At 45.6% G+C, this 20,024-nt stretch overlaps 1 protein-coding gene across 1 annotated transcript in view; it reads right to left on the reverse strand.

Annotated features, from left to right (window-relative positions):
* The window catches only part of LOC123956936 (poly(rC)-binding protein 4-like), a 62,020-nt gene extending 43,072 nt beyond the window's left edge, over positions 1-18,948 (reverse strand). The window contains exons 1-4 of the mRNA XM_046029507.1: positions 18,883-18,948; positions 17,205-17,321; positions 6,053-6,184; positions 5,364-5,492 (exon numbers count right to left, since the gene is read on the reverse strand). Coding sequence (XP_045885463.1) covers positions 5,364-5,492; positions 6,053-6,184; positions 17,205-17,321; positions 18,883-18,948 — 444 coding nt within the window. The remainder of the gene's footprint in view (positions 1-5,363; positions 5,493-6,052; positions 6,185-17,204; positions 17,322-18,882) is intronic.
* Positions 18,949-20,024: the final 1,076 nt, after the last annotated feature.

Here is a 20,024-nt window from a genome sequence, read left to right on the forward strand (position 1 = left end):
CCTATGGTTAAAGACTTCTTAAATCTTCTTAATTCTTTTAATCTCACTCAGTCGGTGTCTGGCCCAACACATGAAAAGGGACACACATTTGACCTTGTGCTGTCTCATGGCTTGTGTGTTCATGTAACGTATGTATTTCGGATCACTTCCCTGTCTTATTTACAATTACAGTCCCACGTTCTTTGGTCAAATCTCCTTTTACACGCTGCCGTCGTGTAATTAACAGTCAAACCCCGGCACAGTTCTCTGCTGCTTTCAAAGACTCTGTGCTCTATAACTTGCATGGAGGTGATGCTACTGGTGCTGATGAACTTATTACTCTTTTTAATTCAACCTGCACAAACATCTTGGACTCTGTAGCTCCTTTGAGGATGAAACGCACTAAAGCGCTTTCAGAGCCCTGGTTAAACGACACCACCCGTGCGCTCAGACGTGCATGTCGGCAAGCCGAGAGAAGGTGGAAGAAAGAAAATCTCAGAGTGTCATATGAAATCCTACAGCAATATCTATCTGACTATCAGAGAGCTGTAAAATCTGCAAAATCTGATTTTATTTCTAAGCTGGTTGCCAACAACTGTCACAGACCACAGGTTCTTTTTAATATGTTTAACACCATTACAAATCCCCGACACTCTGCTCCTATTACACCTACATTGGACCTCTGTGTGTCTTTGTTGAGAAGATTTTTCCTCTTCGATCTTCTGTAACCACATCCTGTGACCATGATCCCTCTGCTCCTCCTATGCGCCTTGCAGTCGTAGATCAGTTTGAGCCCATATCAATGTCCTCCCTATCTGAGGTGGTCCATTATCTGCGGCCCACAAATTGTCCCTCAGACAGCATTCCCTCTCGTCTGATTAGAGAAGTCTGATACCGTTGGACCATGTATTTTGTCATTGATAAATACCTGTCTTGTCTCGAAACCGCCTTGAAACACGCTGTTGTACAGCCCTGTTAAAAAACCCCTCTGTTCTCTCTAACTTCAGGCCCATCTCTAAACTGTCTTTCTTATGTAAAGTCCTGGAGAAAGTAGTTTTTACCCAGCTGCAAACATTTTTAATTAATAATAATGTTTATGAAAAGTTCCAGTCTGGCTTCAAACTCCGTCACAGCACTGAAACGGCGCTTTTAAGAGTTTTTAATGACTTGATTTTAACTGTTGACTCAGGAGTCTCTGCCGTCCTAGTGCTCTTAGACCTCACTGATGCCTTTGACACTGTTGACCACTCAATCCTCTTGTCACGGTTGGAAAATTGTGTGGGAATCAAAGGTACTGCACTTAGGTGGTTTCAATCCTATCTAACTGATCGGAGCTTCTCTGTCCACCTCGGTAATTATTCCTCTGAGACGGCCCCATTTACCTGCGGTGTCCCTCAAGGTTCTGTCTTAGGCCCCATCTTATTTTCTTTGTATTTGCTGCCCCTGGCCTCCATTTTTGAGATGTATGAGGTCTCTTTCCACTGTTTTGCAGACGATATTCAAATTGATTTGGCCCTGAATGTAAAAGCGAAGGGCTCACTGCAGCCCCTGCTTGACTGTATGAAGGACATCAAAACGTGGATGAACCTAAATTTCCTCAACCTAAACGGAGACAAGACAAAGATCATAGTGTTTGGACACCCTGAACTGCTTGATGTAGATTCTCTCGGCCCTTTAACTTCAAACAGCCGCTCAACTGTGAGGAGTCTTGGTGTTGTATTGGATAGTGTGTTTAAATTTGATAAACAGATATCCGCCACTGTTAGATCCTGCTTTTTCCAGTTGAGAACGATAGCCAAGGTTAAGGCCTATCTCCCTCCTAAAGATTTGGAGAGGGTGATTAATGCCTTCATAACTTCCCGCCTTGACTATTGCAACTCCTTATTTATGGGCTTAGACAAGTCATCGATCCAACGCCTGCAGTTAGTCCAAAATGCTGCTGCCCGCCTCCTGACAGGAAAGAAGAAGAGGGACCACATCACACCTGTGTTGCGCTCCCTCCGCTGGCTTCCTGTTCATTACAGGATTGATTTTAAAATCTTACTTTTAACTTTTAAATGCCTTAATGGATTGGTTCCATTGTACTTAACAGAGCTTATTCACGTTCATACTGCAGCTAGAGTGCTGAGATCCACCAGTCTCCTCCTCCTGGATGGACCCAGAAGCAGACTTAAAACCAGAGGCGATCGAGCCTTTAGTGTAGCTGCCCCTAACCTGTGGAACAACCTGCCAGTCCACATCAGAACTGCCCCGACACCTTGAACGTTTTAAATCACTGTTAAAAACACATCTCTTTTCTTTGGCATTTCCTTCGAAGTTAAGTCTGTTATTATTCCTGGCAATTTTAATATCACTATATATCGTATACTGTATATTATAATGTTTTATTGCTGTAATTTTACTGTGTGAGTAGTGTCTTGTTGTTGTATTTAACCCATAAGCACCTTGGCCAACCTTGGTTGTTATATATATAACATATATATATGTTTTATTTATATATGTGCTATATAAATAAAATTGATATTGATATTGATCGTCAGCTGAGAGAAACTGGATTCATCTAAAACTACCAGGAAGTGAGAGGCAGGATGAGTCCACCAGCATGTGGACCTCAGTCAGTCACAGAGTAATTCCTGTCCCAGCATGCACTGGGTGGAACGCAGCGAGGGGGGGAGAAGGGAGTAGATCAAAAGATTTCTTATTTGAGATCAAAGAGGAAGTGTGAGCAGAGCGATGGCACAGAGTAAACAGCACATGAAAGAGATGGAGTTTAGCTCAGGTCAGCATTTTGCTTTCTTTCCTTTCTCTTCCCTCATCAAGGTGCTGAGAATAACAACGAGCTGCTCAGCCTCTTCCTGCTGCTGCTGCACCTGGACGGAGCTCACCTCAACGACTGCTGCCTCGGATTCATTAGAACTCAATCAGAAATTACACTTTCACCGTCCTCACAGAGAGCAGACAGGTAGACGACCTCGCAGACAGGTAGACGACCTCGCAGACGGGTAGACGTCCTCTCAGAGAGCAGATGGGTAGACGGCCTCGCAGACGGGTAGACGTCCTCTCAGAGAGCAGACAGGTAGACGGCCTCGCAGACGGGTAGACGTCCTCACAGAGAGCAGACAGGTAGACGACCTCGCAGACAGGTAGACGGCCTCGCAGACGGGTAGACGGCCTCACAGAGAGCAGACAGGTAGACGACCTCGCAGACAGGTAGACAGCCTCGCAGACGGGTAGACGTCCTCACAGAGAGCAGACAGGTAGACGACCTCGCAGACAGGTAGACGGCCTCGCAGACGGGTAGACGACCTCGCAGACGGGTAGACGTCCTCTCAGACAGGTAGACGTCCTCACAGAGAGCAGACAGGTAGACGACCTCGCAGACGGGTAGACAGGTAGACGACCTCGCAGACGGGTAGACGACCTCGCAGACGGGTAGATGACCTCGCAGAGAGCAGACAGGTAGACGACCTCGCAGACGGGTAGACGACCTCGCAGACGGGTAGACGACCTCGCAGACGGGTAGACGTCCTCTCAGAGAGCAGATGGGTAAACGACCTCGCAGACGGGTAGACGTCCTCTCAGAGAGCAGACAGGTAGACGGCCTCGCAGACGGGTAGACGTCCTCTCAGAGAGCAGACGGGTAAACGACCTCGCAGACGGGTAGACGTCCTCTCAGAGAGCAGACAGGTAGAAGTCCTCTCAGAGAGCAGACGGGTAAACGACCTCGCAGACGGGTAGACGTCCTCTCAGAGAGCAGACAGGTAGACGGCCTCGCAGACGGATAGACGTCCTCTCAGAGAGCAGACGGGTAAACGACCTCGCAGACGGGTAGACGTCCTCTCAGAGAGCAGACAGGTAGACGACCTCGCAGACGGGTAGACGTCATCTCAGAGAGCAGACAGGTAGATGTCCTCTCAGAGAGCAGACGGGTAAACGACCTCGCAGACGGGTAGACGTCCTCTCAGAGAGCAGACGGGTAGACGTCCTCCATGAATCAGTCGCCCCTGCAGCTGTGTCTAAGTTAGCATCAGGTTGCATCATTGAGAAGTGTCTTCATCATCATAAAAAATGCATCAGGGAGACGAACACTGAGTGAGCCTTGTGTTTATGTCCCTGAATTGTGCCTGTCGACTCGTCACATAGGGACGCATGGTCAAGACCCATCGGCGTCAGTTTGTAACGCACTGGGGATCCCTATAGCGTCATAGTTCAACGCAGTGGGGGCGGGGGAGCCCTGTAGTGTCAGTTTGTGACGGTAAAGGTAGGTGTATGATGTTTAAGAGAAAAGACTGAGTAAGGAGGTGGTTGGGATGGATGGATGGATGGATGGATGGATGGAGGGAGGGAGGGAGGGAGGGAGGGAGGGAGGGAGCGAGGGCCAGAACCCAGACTTTGAACGGGGAGACCGGGGTTCGTGTCCATGTGAAACAAAAATGCAACATTAAATATTTTTATTTAAGTTAGTTAAGTCACTTAAGTGTTAACTGACCTACGTAGTTATTTTAACCCAAACCAGGATCTTTTACGAACATTAACCAAGTAGTTTTGTCACCTAAACTGAACCAAAATGCAAGGTTTCACGACTTTAATAACATGCCATTTCAAAACGGCGATGTTTTGAAACGCTAGCATATTATTTTCATTCTTACTAGTAAATGTTTTTTGTTGGCTTGTTGGTTCTAACGTTTTGATATTGTGGCCACCCTAAGGCCTTTTGTTGTGGCCGCCCTAAGGCCTTTTGTTGTGGCCGGCCTAAGGCCTTTTGTTGTGGCCTGCCTAAGGCCTTTTGTTGTGGCCTGCCTAAGGCCTTTTGTTGTGGCCAGCCTAAGGCTTTTTGTTGTGGCCGGCCTAAGGCCTTTTATTGTGGCCAGCCTAAGGCACACCTGTGCCATACCCATGCTGTCTGATCAGCATCTTGATATGCCACACCTGTGAGGTGGATGGATTATCTCAGCAAAGGAGAAGTGCTCACTAACACAGATTTTGACAGATTTGTGAACAATATTTGAGAGAAATAGGCCTTTTGTGCACATAGAGAAAGTCTCAGATCTTTGAGTTCAGCTCAGGATGAATGGGGGCAAAAACAAAAGGATTGCCTTTATAATTTTGTTCAGTGTAGTAATAACAGTTAGCAGCAATGTAAAAATATGCACCATTATCTAAATAGATAGATACCAGTAAAATGAAAATGGTTACTAGTAGCTTTTAAATTGCGTCTATTATGTGTTAAGGAACGGATGTTCAAACAGCTCCCCATATGTGCAGATGTCTGTCTGTAGTGTCGTAACAAGTACATTTTTCTGCGAGCCTGACGCGATGAAGATGCGATGAAGATGAGGCTACATGACACACACACACACTCCGTCCTCCTCGTGGATACACACCTCTAGGATCACAGTGCAGATGAGTTTCACGCATTGGATGATGGCGTCCTGGCTCCCTGATATCGTCACCTCTCTCTCTGTGGAGTTGGGGAGGAGGTCACCTGCCACCTGCACCTGGGCACCTGTCGTCTGCACACACAAACACAGCAGTTATTCTCTATGATGTGAGTCCAGCTGAGCAGAAAACATGCAGTCAGACGCAGAAAGCTGCAGGAAACAACGAAGAGTGTGTATAAAGAGGAGGAGGAGGAAGAGAGGCCTGACAGGGATTCGGGGCTGGAAGAACATTTGTGGTTTAGTTCATAATTCAAAAGGTCAGACCGCGTATTAACAGACACGATGGATGGAGCTGCGTTTAGACAGCCAGTCAAAGGGAATTTAAAGAGCTAGTTAGCGAGTATCCTGCAGTCCTCCCCTCGCCACATCAAATCCTTGAGATGGTTAAAATCATCAGAAACGTATTCACTTAAAATTTGACTTCTTCAGATATTCGTTAGTTGGAAACTAGCTAAATATAATATAAAACTAAATATGGGAGCTCATCAGCGGTGGTTTATGATGCTTCCTGTCTGCCGGATGGACGATCATGACCTGTATGTCTGACATTAGTGATGAGCCGTAAACCTGTGAGGATGTACGGGACGGTTTTATACGTCCTGTGAAACTGGATTCTCTCTGCAGACGCTCACCTCTCTGATCTCCTTGATCTTGGAGCCGCCCTTGCCGATGAGGGAGCCGCACTGGCTGGCCGGGATGACCAGTCGTAAGGTGACCGGAGGCTTGCTGGTCACTGTGCCGTTGGCTACCAAGGCTGCCAGGTCCTGAGAGAGAGAGAGACACACACGTCATTTACTTAGTTTATTTAAATTTTTTATATATTTTTATTTATTCTTTTATTCTTTATTTTTTTAACACACTTACTGTTGTATTATTTAAATTTTCTAATATATTTTTTATCGTTATTATGTTATTTTGTATTAGCACACACAAACACAACTTTTGATGTTTTATTTTCTTCTCTAATGAAATGTATGAAATTAATTGTCTTTATGTTCTTTATATGTAGCTTTGGCAATATTGTTGCTATACATTCACGTTAATAAAGTTAATCTGAATTTGAATTTGAGAGCAACAGAAGGGTTTAAGTCTTTAAAGCACTCGAGGTTCGTTCTGCCTGCAGAAATCCAGTAAGTGCTGCTCTGTTCCTCGTTCTGCAGCTGTGCTGTTGCAGGTCACATCTGCTGCTGTGAGCCGAGGGATCAGGAACTAATCACAGCTCATATTAAACAAACACCAATTGTGTTGTTTGCTTTAAATGTAACTGAAAAAAAATAAGATGAACGTGGCACTTTGGATAAACTCGCCAACATGTGTAGAGTGAACAATTTTCTTTTTATAAAAACACTCCTTGGAGTTGAGGAGGCTTCAAGTGAACCTCCTCAGTCACCGGGGAGCGGCTCCGGCTCCTCTTTATTTGCTCAGCTGTTCATATTAGCAAATACGGCAACCACAGAAGTGAATGCACTCCAAACTGACTACAACGAACAGGTGACAGGAAGAAGTTCTGTGCAAGCGTTTATCTTCTCCACACAGATCCTGAGCGCACCGTGGAGCTAAAGAGTAGCAGTTAATCAGGTCTCTCTGATCCTGCCCCTCTCCCTGGTTTCCTCCCCCACTTTTCCCTGCGGAGGTTTTGACCACCAGCAGCGATCACAAGCAGGAGGAGGCGCCCGCCAACCAGCACCGACTCATGGCTCTGAGCAGTCCACCAAGAACTTTCTGGTCCCAGACAGGATGTAGTCTGGCTCATCACCCCATGTGAAATGCAGACGCGTGTTAGTCAGGGAGCTGTAGAGCTGCTGTAGCTGGACGCAGCCAGGCTAGCCCCCGGTTTCCAGTCTTTATGCTAAGCTAAGTTAGCCGGTTGCCGGCAGTGGCTTCTTAGTGTGTAGACATGATTTCCAAAACATTTATTATATATTATACCCAAAAATCGTAGTGAGGGGAAAAACTTCACAGACGCAGCCGTTAGTTTCCATCAGCTGCTGCTGGTTTTATGTGAGCTTCAGTTTCAGCTGCATTTATGTGAATGTACTCAGGAAGATTATCTGGTAATTGTTGGATCAGTAATTCTGATACTTCACAGCATTTTATTACTCTTTCCACCTAAGACAGCATGTGTTTCTGCAGTTACACGTTGCTTCACTCTTTTTATTCTGAAGGTGTTTGGACTCGGTGGTGGAGGAGTGTTACCACATCATGTTGCTCTGCAGCAGGAGAAACATGAGCAGGTGCTGCACTCCAGGAGCATTTATAGAATTTTTTTTTTTCTGAAAATCCAATGGTGTATAATGGTGTTTCTTCTTAACCACAACATCCAATCTCCCTTTTTTGTTTTTAAAACCTTTTCTTTACTCACACTAAAAAGAAAATCCACATTGATTGTGCAGGACAGACGGGAAGCATCTCACAACAGCCTCTCCCTCCCTCCCTCCCTCCCTCCCTCTGAGGTCGGCGCTCCAGCCGGTGAAAGGTTAGCGTTGATTGAAAGGACAACTTTCACACTTGTCCGTCATTCCTTTAATTCTGATTCAGATCATAGGCTGTGTTTGCCCGGGTCAAACGCCTGTCTCGCTCTCTCCGTCCTTTCTGACCTTGACTTTCTCTCTGATCCTACATCTGTCTTTTCAACCCCCCGCCCCCCTCAGTTGTGGTCTTTGTAATTTGATGAATGTCAGGATAATAATACTCATTATTCTCTCTTCTGAATGCTCTAAACGCTCTGCAGGACTTCATGAGAAGAAGAACTCCTGCATCCTCTGCGTGTTCAGCACAGGAGCATGTTAGAATATAGGCAGCAGGTTATATTATGGTTGTTGCTGCAGTAACCATATAGAGAGGCACCTCTCTGCACATCTGGGTCCCCCCCAGAGATCTGAGATACTACTTCATGTTAATACAGCGATTGGACACAACAGGAGCAAAGGAAGCGAGCTACAGCATCTGTGCAGGTGTGTCTTTGCTCCCACATCACAGATGCTGCAGGTATCCTCACATACAGCCGTCCAGACCACTTCTTCACTTCACTTATGACCCAGTATTTATTTGAATTATGTTCTGTCCTTCATTCTACAGCTTACAGTGGCCACTTTAACAAATGAATGGAACACTTTAGATGTTTAGTTCTGCATTTAGAAAATAGAAGCTGCTAGTTTCCTGAAATATTTAGCGTCCACAGAGAGACGACGTCAGCTTCGATCTGTTGCGGGGATGTTTTGAACCCACAGCAGCTCTTCAGAGGCACGTTTCACTCGCTGTGTGTCACCGAAGGAAACACAAAGGCGTCATCGTTCACGGCTGCTCGCTGTCGTAACGTAACTGTAACGGAGCACAGTGTGATTCAACACATGGATTTCTATCCGATTTAAGAGGCTTTATAGGCACGGGCAACAGACACTGTGTGAAACAACTAAATATAAATCCTCAGAACATCACCTGCCTTCTAAATTCAGGGTGTGATTAATTATCAGTAATGTCAGACCTACTGAGCAGTTACCTGGTTATTCATTCCCAGTTTAAGCAGCAGCCAGCAGTTTTAATCGACACATGACAATGAGGTCCCAAAGAAATGCTCTGGTCTGTGGATCTTCACAGAAGAGGCGTCCTGCAGGTATGAATCAGTGTTTAGCAGCTGAGTCTCCGTCACTCAGACAGAACAGACTTACCTCAGCCTTTTAATTGCCTCCCCTCTTTGTTTTTATCTTTATTATTTCATACCTTTCATACCTACATTTTTCCCCCTTTGGCAGCTTACACCCCCCTTTTCCTCTCTTTCTCGCTCTCTCTCCACTCACCCTGAAAGACTCTCTCTCCCTCTCTTTAATTAACTCAGGTAATAAGTCGCGGCCTAAATCACCTGGTCTTACCATGATTGGTTCAATCAATTAGGCCGAGCCGGACTTTGGACCCTTTGCGTCTTAAATGTAAATCGCAGCAGCTGGGTTCTGCCCGTCAGCTGAATGTGATCTGAATAGCTGACTCCCCTCCCTCCCCCCCTCTGAACATTTTTATTTATATCAGGTTTTTGCGTCTCACAGTAACTGACAGCCAGCTCTGTCCCACACATGCGGACGACGTTTCACGACGCTCGCTGCAAGCAAATATGTGGAAAACGACACACGGCGTGTGGGAGAACAGTCTGATTGTGTTGATAACGCCGGCGGCTTCGGACGCGTTTGCTTTCTGCTTTTCTGTCTCCAGAAGTGAACTGGTGTATTGCACGTCTGCTGCAGCCCGATGTGAAGTGTGTGTTTGTGTGTGTGGCTTTGAATAAGAATGATGGTTCGGGCTTTATTTTGAACACTGCTGGCTGCTCACGTCCCCGGTGTGTTTCTGTGGATAAATCAAACCATATTTCTCTGCATTTCAAAATAAAGTGCAGTGGAGAATGACTGAATGAATGTTACTGTCTCTGCCCGCCTGTCTCTCATTACACATTTTCTTTCATCCTCTCTGCTCCTCCTTTAGTTTCTCAATATTTCCTGCTCCATTTCTTTTTTCCTTCTTTCCTTAACGCCGTCTCTCTCTCTCTCTCTCTCTCTCTCTGACAGCATTTATTTATTTAAACAGACATCTATTCATCAGCCATTCTGTTTTCTACAGCTGTCTCTGCATGTTCTGAGTATTTCTCTGTCTTTGAGAGAAATCAGGTTTCGCAGGATATTAGACATGGTGTTAGTCTGCAACTAATGATTCTTTTATTTATCACTTAATTCTCCAGTTATTTCTTTATGAATAGTTTGCACCATAAAATATCAAAACAAAGGGGAAATCCTGTACTCCACTTTTCTAATACTCACTGTGACATCAGTTTAAAACCCAAAATATTCTAACTGCTGTCACTCAGGGAAAAGCTAGACATCTGCAAAGATGACTGTGTGGGTTAAAAAACGACTCTCCATATTCTTGTGGGTTGAGACTTGGTTTAAGGATCAGTAGCCTTGTTTCCAGCTAATTGTCAAGCAAATTTTAAGCGAACTTTTGAAATGTAGCGATAAAATAACAAATGTAAATTAGGTGCGTTTCCATCAGCCAGTTTGGAGCGATAAAACTCTGCTACGTAAAGTATAGTTTTGTCAGTAATAAACAAGAAGTAGAGTTTGCAAACAGGAAACGAAACCAGTCGCATGGACCTGAGGGCCGAGGAGCTGAGGGAAACGGAGAGAGGTCCTCAGCAATGTGTTTTAACTGGGCAAGTTGTAATTGTTCTTCCATGTCAGACAGTATCGGCCGTGTTTCACGCTGTCTGGAGACAAAGACGAAGAAACAGCTGATCAGTCATGCGGGTTAAATGTTCGCTACGTCAGAACTTATTCGGCAAAGGTGTTTAAAGCTCCATTTAGCGCATCATGGGCCTGATTTACTAAAGGTTTGCGTGAGTAAAAATGTGTACAAACATGATATCACCAGCAAATTAACCTGTAAGCTGATCTACTAATGGTGTGCATGCAGAATGATGTCTTACAAAATTGCAAGATAGCACCCGTTGTTCATTTACTACTTTTACTTCTGCCAAATATGCAGTTTGGGGCGTTTCAATTTTATTGCGCAGCATCTGTATTTGATACGTTTGAAAGGAAGGTGCAAACCGCCAAGTGCTGCAGAGGTGGCTGCTGTTATAGTTGGAGGAGAGACAGGCGTAATGAAAGAACACATAGAGAAATTCACAATATCAGATAATATTATTCTATATGCAATGTATTAAAATTTATCTATTCAATGAACTATATGAATTGCATTGGGTTTTAGTTGTATTTTCCTTGAAGCTTTAGCGATACTGTTGTGTTAACGCTTCGACCTGACTTATTTTCTCCGTGAGATGGAAGAATTTAGAAAGTTGTGTGGCGCTGCGGAGAGCCCCCAGCTGCAGCGGTGCATCACGCGTAAAATTCATCCAGCCCGAGGGAACGATCAACTGTTCACAGCGCGCCCGTCGTAATAGCGACACAACCCGTTGTAGATACCGGAGAGGGAATGGGGCGTTGGGGCGTATAGGGTCAGGGACAGGAGGTCGCAGAGCGACCGGGCACGCTGCGGACGGTCGGTGGTCGTTCCCTCTGGATTGGATGAAGCACAATCTGCTGCCATTTCCTCGCGTCTGGGTCATTCCAGCAAACTGTAGCTGTTTCTGCTGGGGTTTCCCAAAGCAGCTTTCCAGATGTGCTGTCCCAAGTACTTAGTGCAGGCTCAGGCAGGACGGGCAGGTACAGACAATTTCCACTGAATGAAACAAACTAAGGTTTTTATGCAGTGGCTGCTTTCCCTCTGACTCTCCATGGCGGAAACCATTAAAACACGCAACACCCTCATTTAAATACTGCCACCTCCGTTGTGTTTGCTCCTGTTGTCATCTACACAATAATTCTTAGTTGATCACCCATAACAGGTACTACAATTACACGTGCAATATTTTAGAATGCACACGCAATTTAGTCCTTTCTATTCAGGGTGTTAGTAAATCTGGTAGTAGTAAAACTGTCCTTATTTAACACAGTCTTTATTTCTCACTCACATCCGTTTAGTTGCTTCAGTAATGATCAAAATCTGTTATTATTATTAGTTGCGTTTGTCTCTGTGTGGGACTCGTCAGTCTTCAGGTAGTTTGAAACTGTCAAACTTTTACGTCATTAGTTTGTGAAATCTGATAGAAACAGATGGTCAAATTGACAGATGAGATGCTCTTCATGCGTTCTGGCTGTCTCCTCAGAATGATGCTGGAGTGAGCGAAGACTGTCTCTCACTGCTAAGATGTGAGGACAAGACAGCTGTGAGGACGAGACACAGGTGAGGACGAGACAGAGATGAGGGCTGAGAGGACGAGATGGCTGTCAGGACGAGACGCAGGTGAGGACAAGACGGCTGTGAGGACAAGATGCAGGTGAGGACAAGACGGCTGAGAGGACGAGACGCAGGTAAGGACAAGACGGCTGTGAGGACGAGACGCAGGTGAGGACAAGACGGCTGTGAGGACAAGATGAAGGTGAGGACAAGATGGCTGAGAGGACGAGACGCAGGTGAGGACAAGACGGCTGTGAAGACGAGACGCAGGGGAGGACGAGACGGCTGAGAAGACGAGACGCAGGTGAGGACGAGACAGCTGAGAGGACGAGACACAGATAAGGACAAGACAGCTGAGAGGACGAGACACAGGTGAGGGCTGAGAGGACGAGATGGCTGTCAGGACGAGAAGCAAGTGAGGACAAGACGGCTGTGAGGATGAGACGCAGGTGAGGACAAGAAGGCTGTGAGGACGAGACGCAGGGGAGGACAAGACGGCTGAGAGGACGAGACGCAGGTGAGGACAAGACAGCTGAGAGGGCTGAGAGGATGAGACGGCTGTGAGGACGAGACACAGGTGAGGGCTTAGAGGACGAGATGGCTGTCAGGACGAGAAGCAGGTGAGGACAAGATGGCTGTGAGAACGAGACGCAGGTGAGGACAAGAAGGCTGAGAGGACGAGACGGCTGTGAGGACAAGACACAGATAAGGACAAGACAGCTGTGAGGACGAGACGCAGGTGAGGACAAGACAGCTGAGAGGACGAGACACAGGTGAAGACAAGACGGCTCAGTGGACGAGACACAGGTGAAGACAAGACAGCTGTGAGGACGTGATGCAGGTATGGACAAGACAGCTAAGAGGACGCGACACAGGTGAGGGCTGAGAGGACGAGACGGCTTAGAGGACAAGACACAGGTGAGGACAAGACTTGTGAAAGGACGAGACGCAGGTGAGGGCTGAGAGGAAGCATGTTAGCTGAATGCTTTGCCAGCAGCCTTCCTCAGAGGTGAACGCCAGAACAGCTCTGTCCTGCAGCTGGATGGATTCAGGACCTTGGACCTGTGTAGATCTTGTGATTGACACTGCACTCGCCCTCTGATTACTGTCTTTATTTAATCCCTTCATCACACTCTTCTTTCTTTTAATCTCTTTTCAATCTCATTAACTCTACACAGCAGCTCCTCTTCCCTCGTCTCTGCGGGTCTTTCAGTCCTTCTAATTTTCTCTTTACACCCTTCTTCTCCCTCTCTCTGTTTCCCTCCATCTCTCTCACTCTGTCCACATTTCATATATTTGTTTAATCCTTTCAGCAAGTCTCTAAATCTCTGTCCACTCCCTGCCTCTCTAACTCCTCAGTTTTCATTATTACATTAGGATCACTGAGATTTAAATAGCAGCTGCTCAGATTTAATTTCTCAACACACGACATGTTAAATGACAACCAGATCCCCCTCCGCCCCAGAAACCACTCTGAGGAAGTTCGGCCCACATGGAGCTTATTCTCTTTAAGGAAATCATACTGAAAATACACACAAAGCTCATTTCAATAATTATAATAGTGGCATCTTTTAAAATCTAATTTCCCCATCACTGATCTGTTATCATGATATTAATAATACTAATAATAACTGACCCTGTGTGTCTGATGCTGGATCAGAAAAATACTGGACTTCACATTCACAAGAGCTACTGTGACACAGATTAATTTAAAGTCCGGATGTCGACACTTTCCCTGAACTGGAGAATCTGTACTTTTACTTAAGTACTTAACTTCAAACTTCAAATGGTTATGGCATCGCCATCCAGTTGCCCTTGATTTTAACCTTCCTTGGATGTTTCTGGCACGGATTTATTTCCTCACTGGAGTAAAATGCAGCAGGCAAAATGACTCAAATGATAGGTGGCCATTAATGTGGCCATTAATGTAAACAGGAAATATGAAATGGCCGTTAGATGACGCATGTTGTAAGGTTACCATTGTTTTGTCGTATAAGCATGCTATTTCATTAGTAGGGTAATGTTTTGTTTCAAACAGTAGTTTTTCTTGACTTTTTAACCATCGATATGATAGAATATTTCATGGTATGGCAGATGACAAATCTTGCATATTTATTTCTTGCAAAAAATAATAACGTAAGTCCTTCCTGACCAGCAGAAGTGGGAGTTGAAAGAGCCGGCTCTCAGAAAGAATTGGAGACATGAGAAATGAAGAGCTGTAATTGCCATCACTAATCTGATCCTGCTGATTTTGTGACCACTCCCGCCTGCTCCCGCAAACATTGTGACATGCAGAGTAAAAAAAGGACACAAATGTTTGGGCTATGCTCAACGTTCAGAAAAACCGACATCAATCATTGCATTATTTTTCCAAATTTCAGACTTTCCTTGCTTTTGGCCTTGTATTGTGTGACGGAAGCCAGCGAGGCTCATGGAGTTATACCTCCCCGTCAGCGTGTTCGCGTCCCGTACCCGAGGTCACCGGTTCGAGTCAGGCCCGTGCAGTACATTCTCAGAAGCAGCTGCGTACACTCACTTTTAACTTTGTTTGTTGCTTCCATCTTATCAGCGCTACTGCGGGAGCCGCAGTATTTTTTTTTAACCGCCCGCTCCTGCGCGATTTGTGTTTGGTCCTTCGGGATCCCAGTGCAGCTCTCTGGTGCATACTGCTAACAGAAACACGCTCCTTGTGTTGATCATCCCGTTATATCCTGCTCGTGTGCAGACACACAGGAAACAGGATTGGCGGCACCATCTTGACAAAGTGCACTGGGATGATTTTGTTTCACATTGTGCTGCTGTGATAAAACATTTCCAGCTCACACAGCACCATGTCCCAAACTTTAGATGGTCGTGGGCGAGCTTTTTAGCTATAGCCTGGCACATGACCAGGCCAACACTTTACACTCAGTATCCCCAGCCATTAAACGCACAAAATATATTTAGTAATTATGTGTACAGTAATATTGTTAATATCAGTAATAAGTTTAGGTTTAATTTTGAGTTGCAAAGCAATCTGTAATCAGCTTCAACAGGTAAGAAACTCCTGCACAGAAATCTAGTTAAATGGACAGTGTTTGTATGGAAGCCTTCAGGGGACTATATTAAAATAATATTGCAAACTTTAAAATGTAATTTTCTACATTATACAGCACAAGGTTGTGCAACAAAATGAAAGGTTGTTGTCCCTTCATGCTCCACATGTAAAACATAACAGATCATTAAATCTATGTTTGTCAGTAGATGATTCCTTTATGTTGGACCACAACCAGCGCTCGAGACTAACGGCGTCCTATCGTCCTGGCGATGATGATGTAAATGAAATGAAAATGTGTTTGGGACGAAGAGAAATATTCTGTAGGACGCCTCTGGGACGAAAGGGATTGTGTGTGTTAATTTATTACGATCACTACGATGAGCAAATGAAAAACTGAACCGACCGTGCACTGACTACAACAGAGGCCGTCTTTCTCGCGCTGTTACTAGAGTCACGCCGAACTCACACAGGAGGCCGGCTGCTCACCTGTTCCCACGGTACAGCTCCATCAGTCCTCTCAGTCACAAACGGCTTGCTGACCTCTCAGTCGCGCTGTGTAAGCTAGCATTAAGCGCCACACATCAATCTTGTCCCCCCACACAGTGAAAAACAAATCTATATTGTGATAATTTCAACTAGCGGAGAGAATCATCTCCACCCAGCTGATGCACCTTGGCATACGGCATGATCGTAAAGAAACCCGTGCACGCTGAGACGCAGCCAGCAGACTCGCTGGTAGAGTTTTGCATTATAAACATCTGAAACCTGAAGCACAATCTGGTTCTGTTATGATTGTGAGCTGCTCTTTATCGGAGCTGCAGAAGTTAACGTAAGGATTTGCGCTGAGATGTCTGCCTGATTGGCACTGTTGGTTTCAGTTTCTACCTCTGATGAAGTGCAGTGCACTGGTCTCATTCAGTACAGTCTGAAGGGGAGCACAGCAGAGTAGAGGTCAGCTATACTTTTAAAAATATTATGAATTCTCATTAAATAATGATGTTAGTCTCAATATTACAATTTTCTTCTGGACATATAAGAGAAAAAACATGTGAGATTCTGAATGTGCACAAAGTTTTGAACATGAGCAGAAAAGCTGCTGAAACAAAGTCCAGGAGTTAATAACTGAATTGAAATTAAATAATTTATCATTGAGGTAAAAAGGTGCCCCAACAGATAACTATTCAGTTTTGTTTATAAATCTTCTTGTTTGAACCAAGCAAAATAAATATTATCTATTTTATCAGTTTATAATCATTTATTATTTCACTAACAACTATAGAGGATAATAAAGTAAAGAAACAACATTTGGAATTTGGGCCGCTTTACGTTAACTTCAGGACGGTTCAAATTGTTTTTCAGGACGGTTCCATGACGGAGGTATAAAAAGTTAGTCTGGAGCCCCGAACAGTTTCCCCGCTTTGGTAAAGAAGATCTGGATCCAGGTCTTCACGGCCCTTTGCTGTTGGTATCACACATGTTTGCTGAGTCTTCCAAACAAGGAAGTGAGTTTGTTGACGTGTGACAACGTTTAGCAGGAAACGGCGATGAGAGGTCATGTTAGCGGAAAAGTTGCGGCGAATGTAATTTGTGTAAACAGTCCTGGAGGAACTGAAGAACGCACAACACTACACTGTGCTAAGATCTGTCGCTGCATGAAGGAAATAGGTCAGATGTGTTTCACCCTCCGTTTAATGGGATTATAGAGGGAAGGAAAGAGGAAAGAAGGAAATAGAGAAGGAGGACAGATAGAGAGCCAAGTGTTCATGTCAAATCCCCCTGAGGAGCACTGACTACGTGTGCGTATGTGCTTGTGTGAGGTCAGACAATCCCATTAGATGTATAGTAAATGGCAGGCTGCCAGGGAGCGGCCATGTTGTAGAGGAAGTAAAGGTTATGCACTTCACTCCGAGCAGCTCGGGAACGCCGCTGGGAGCTCAGAGGAGAGTGTGAGTGTGCACTGCATCTACCTCCTCCAGTTTGAACGTGATCATGGTGAAGGCTCTGAACACACAGTCCGTCTGACCCGTGATGGTGATGATCCTCTCTGGACAGGAGCCTTCTGAGATGTTGATCCTCGCACTGCTCTGTGGGCGCAGACAGGGATGGAGGAACGAGGGAGGGATTGTGGGAAATTATTTTTGCAGGACAGGGAGGGAGGGAGGGAAAGAGGGAGGTAAGGAAAGGGAGACAAGGGATGAGGAGGTAAATGCGAGGGAGGGGAAATCAAGGAAAACAGTGGAGAGCAGAGAGGAGGTGAGTTATGATGGGAGGGAGGGAAGATGGAGGTTAATGGAGGGAGGGAAGGGAGGGGAGGAACAGAGGAGAGAGAAAACACATTAGTGGGGGGGAGGGGGGATATGTGGGCCAAGAAAGAAAAGAGGAGGAGAACCGTTTTCACCACGTTGCTCCCCGCTCCCTAAAGGAGGTTCACCTGTGATGCAGGAGGAGAGAGGGATTACCAGGAGGCTGAAGGGGGGTGGGAGGCAAGCGGATGAGAAGAAGAGCAATGTAGTAAATCGAGGTAGAGGGGGGAAGAGGAAGGAGAGCAGAGCAGGAAATGAAAAGGTGGCGAGAATAGTGGGAGAGATTAGGGGGGAGAAAGATTAAAATGGTTTTGACGAGGAGGAGGGAGGAAGATGTGATTCAAGCCCAGGAAGTGGAGAGGAGACGAGAGCAGGTAGAGATTAATTTTTTTTTTTAAAGGAAAGGAGGAGGAAGGGTAGGACAGGAAAGTGAGGGAAAGGAGAGGAGGAGAGAGACAAGGTGCAAATATTTGAGGAGAAATAAGAGGAGAAGGTGAAGCTGCAGGGAAGGAGCAGTAATAACCGTACGAGGGTGGAGGAGAGGAGGAGAGAATAGAAGTGAGAGTTAGAGGAAGTAAACAGAGACGATGAGAGGCAGAGGCTGAATTTCTGGGTGCAGGTTAGACTCTTCTAGAAAACTTCCTGTCGTTCACCATCAGAAAATAAAATACTCGGTTCTACTTCTGCTAACACACACGGCCGTCTCTGCTTTCCCAAGATTCAATAAAAAAGCTGCACTCTCCATGTACATTTACCCAAAGTGTGAATTATACAGGGGCAATCGGGGAGGTCAACTACTCCAGACTGTAAAGTAAACTTACTCTTTTTTAGCACCAAAAAAGTGTTGGATTTCTCATTTCCTCTAACTCATGTTGACTTTGAGTGAAATGTAATCGGTGTTCAATAAAGTAAATGGTAAATGGTCTGTACTGATATAGAGCCTTTCGAGTCTTCTAGACCGCGGCGGCTGTGGCTCAAGAGGTAGAGCGGGTTACCCGTTAATCAGAAGGTCGACGGTCCAATCCCCGGCTCCTCCAGGCTGCATGTCGAAGTGTCCTTGGGCAAGATACTGAATCCCGAATTGCCGCCAGTGTATGAATTTGTGTGAATGGTATATGCAGATGTAGTGTAAAAAGCACTTTGAGTGGTCGAAAAGACTAGAAAGGTGCATTTACATTTACCGCTCGAAGCACTTTACACTACAGATTCACCCATTCACACACATTCATACACTAATTTGCCAGGCTAACGTGCCAACTGCTCATCAGAAGAGAAATAAACCATTCACACACGATGGAAGTATCATTTCAGTATTCAGTATCTTGCTCAACGAAACTTCTACATGCAGACTGGGGGAGCCGGGGATTGAACCACCGACTTTCTGATAAGGGGATGACCGCTCAACCATCCGGTCCACTCCCGAATTACAGAGTGAAAACAAATGGCGTGCTAAAAGTGACAAAAGACTTAAAAAAATAAACTCCATGTGATGTCAAAATGTGTATCTACAAGAACTCATGCCTAAGCACTAGTGTCAGCTAACTGTTAGATAAACTATGACATTTTAAAGTGGTAATGAAATGCCAAGCCCCGCGACCCTGTACGCAGGATAAGCGGTTGACGATGGATGGAAATGCCAAGCCAACACTGGAAATGAAAGGAAATGATATCGAAGAGGCGGTCTTCAAACAGGTCTCAGAATCCCTATCACGGAATGACATCCATATCAGTCTGGTTTAGAGTGGCCACTCTACTGAAACGGCTCTGTTGTCTGTAACAGAAGCCCTAAGGTCAGCTAAAGCTACAGTCCAGTCCTCGGTTCTTATCCTGCTTGACCTATCAGCTGCCTTTGACCCATTCAATCTCAGGATCCTGCTATCTGCACTCTCAGCAGTAGGCATCTCGGGTAAAGCATTCCTGTGGTTCGAATCCTTCCTCTCTGTGTGTTCCAACAATGTCTTGTGGCAAGTTATCTTCCTCCCACTGCCTCTCTACAGGGGGGGGCCAAGGCTCAGTGCTAGGTTCCCTTCTCTTCTCAATTTACACCACCTCACTGGGGCCGATCATTCACTCGCACGGCTTCTCTTACCGCTGCTACGCAGACGACACGCAACTCTACCTATCCTTCCCACCAGGCGATCCCACCGTCTCGGCGCGGATCACGGACTGTCTCTTGGACATATCTACATGGATGAAGGCTCGCCACCTTCAACTAAACCTCTCTAAGACTGAACTCTTGGTCATTCCAGCCAAGCAATCTATCCACCATAACATCAAATTACAAACTGACTCCTCTACCATCATTCCAACCAGGGTGGTGAGAAACTTGGGTGTCATGATTGATGACCAGCTGTCCTTTTCAGACCATGTTGCTGCTGCCTCTCGGTCATGCCGCTTTGCTCTATACAACATCAGAAAAATCAGGCCCTACCTCACTCAGTATGTCACCCAGCTTCTGGTACAGGCCATGGTTATCTCTCTGCC

Source organism: Micropterus dolomieu, linkage group LG18, assembly GCF_021292245.1.
Source record: "Micropterus dolomieu isolate WLL.071019.BEF.003 ecotype Adirondacks linkage group LG18, ASM2129224v1, whole genome shotgun sequence".
Lineage (NCBI taxonomy): Eukaryota > Metazoa > Chordata > Actinopteri > Centrarchiformes > Centrarchidae > Micropterus > Micropterus dolomieu.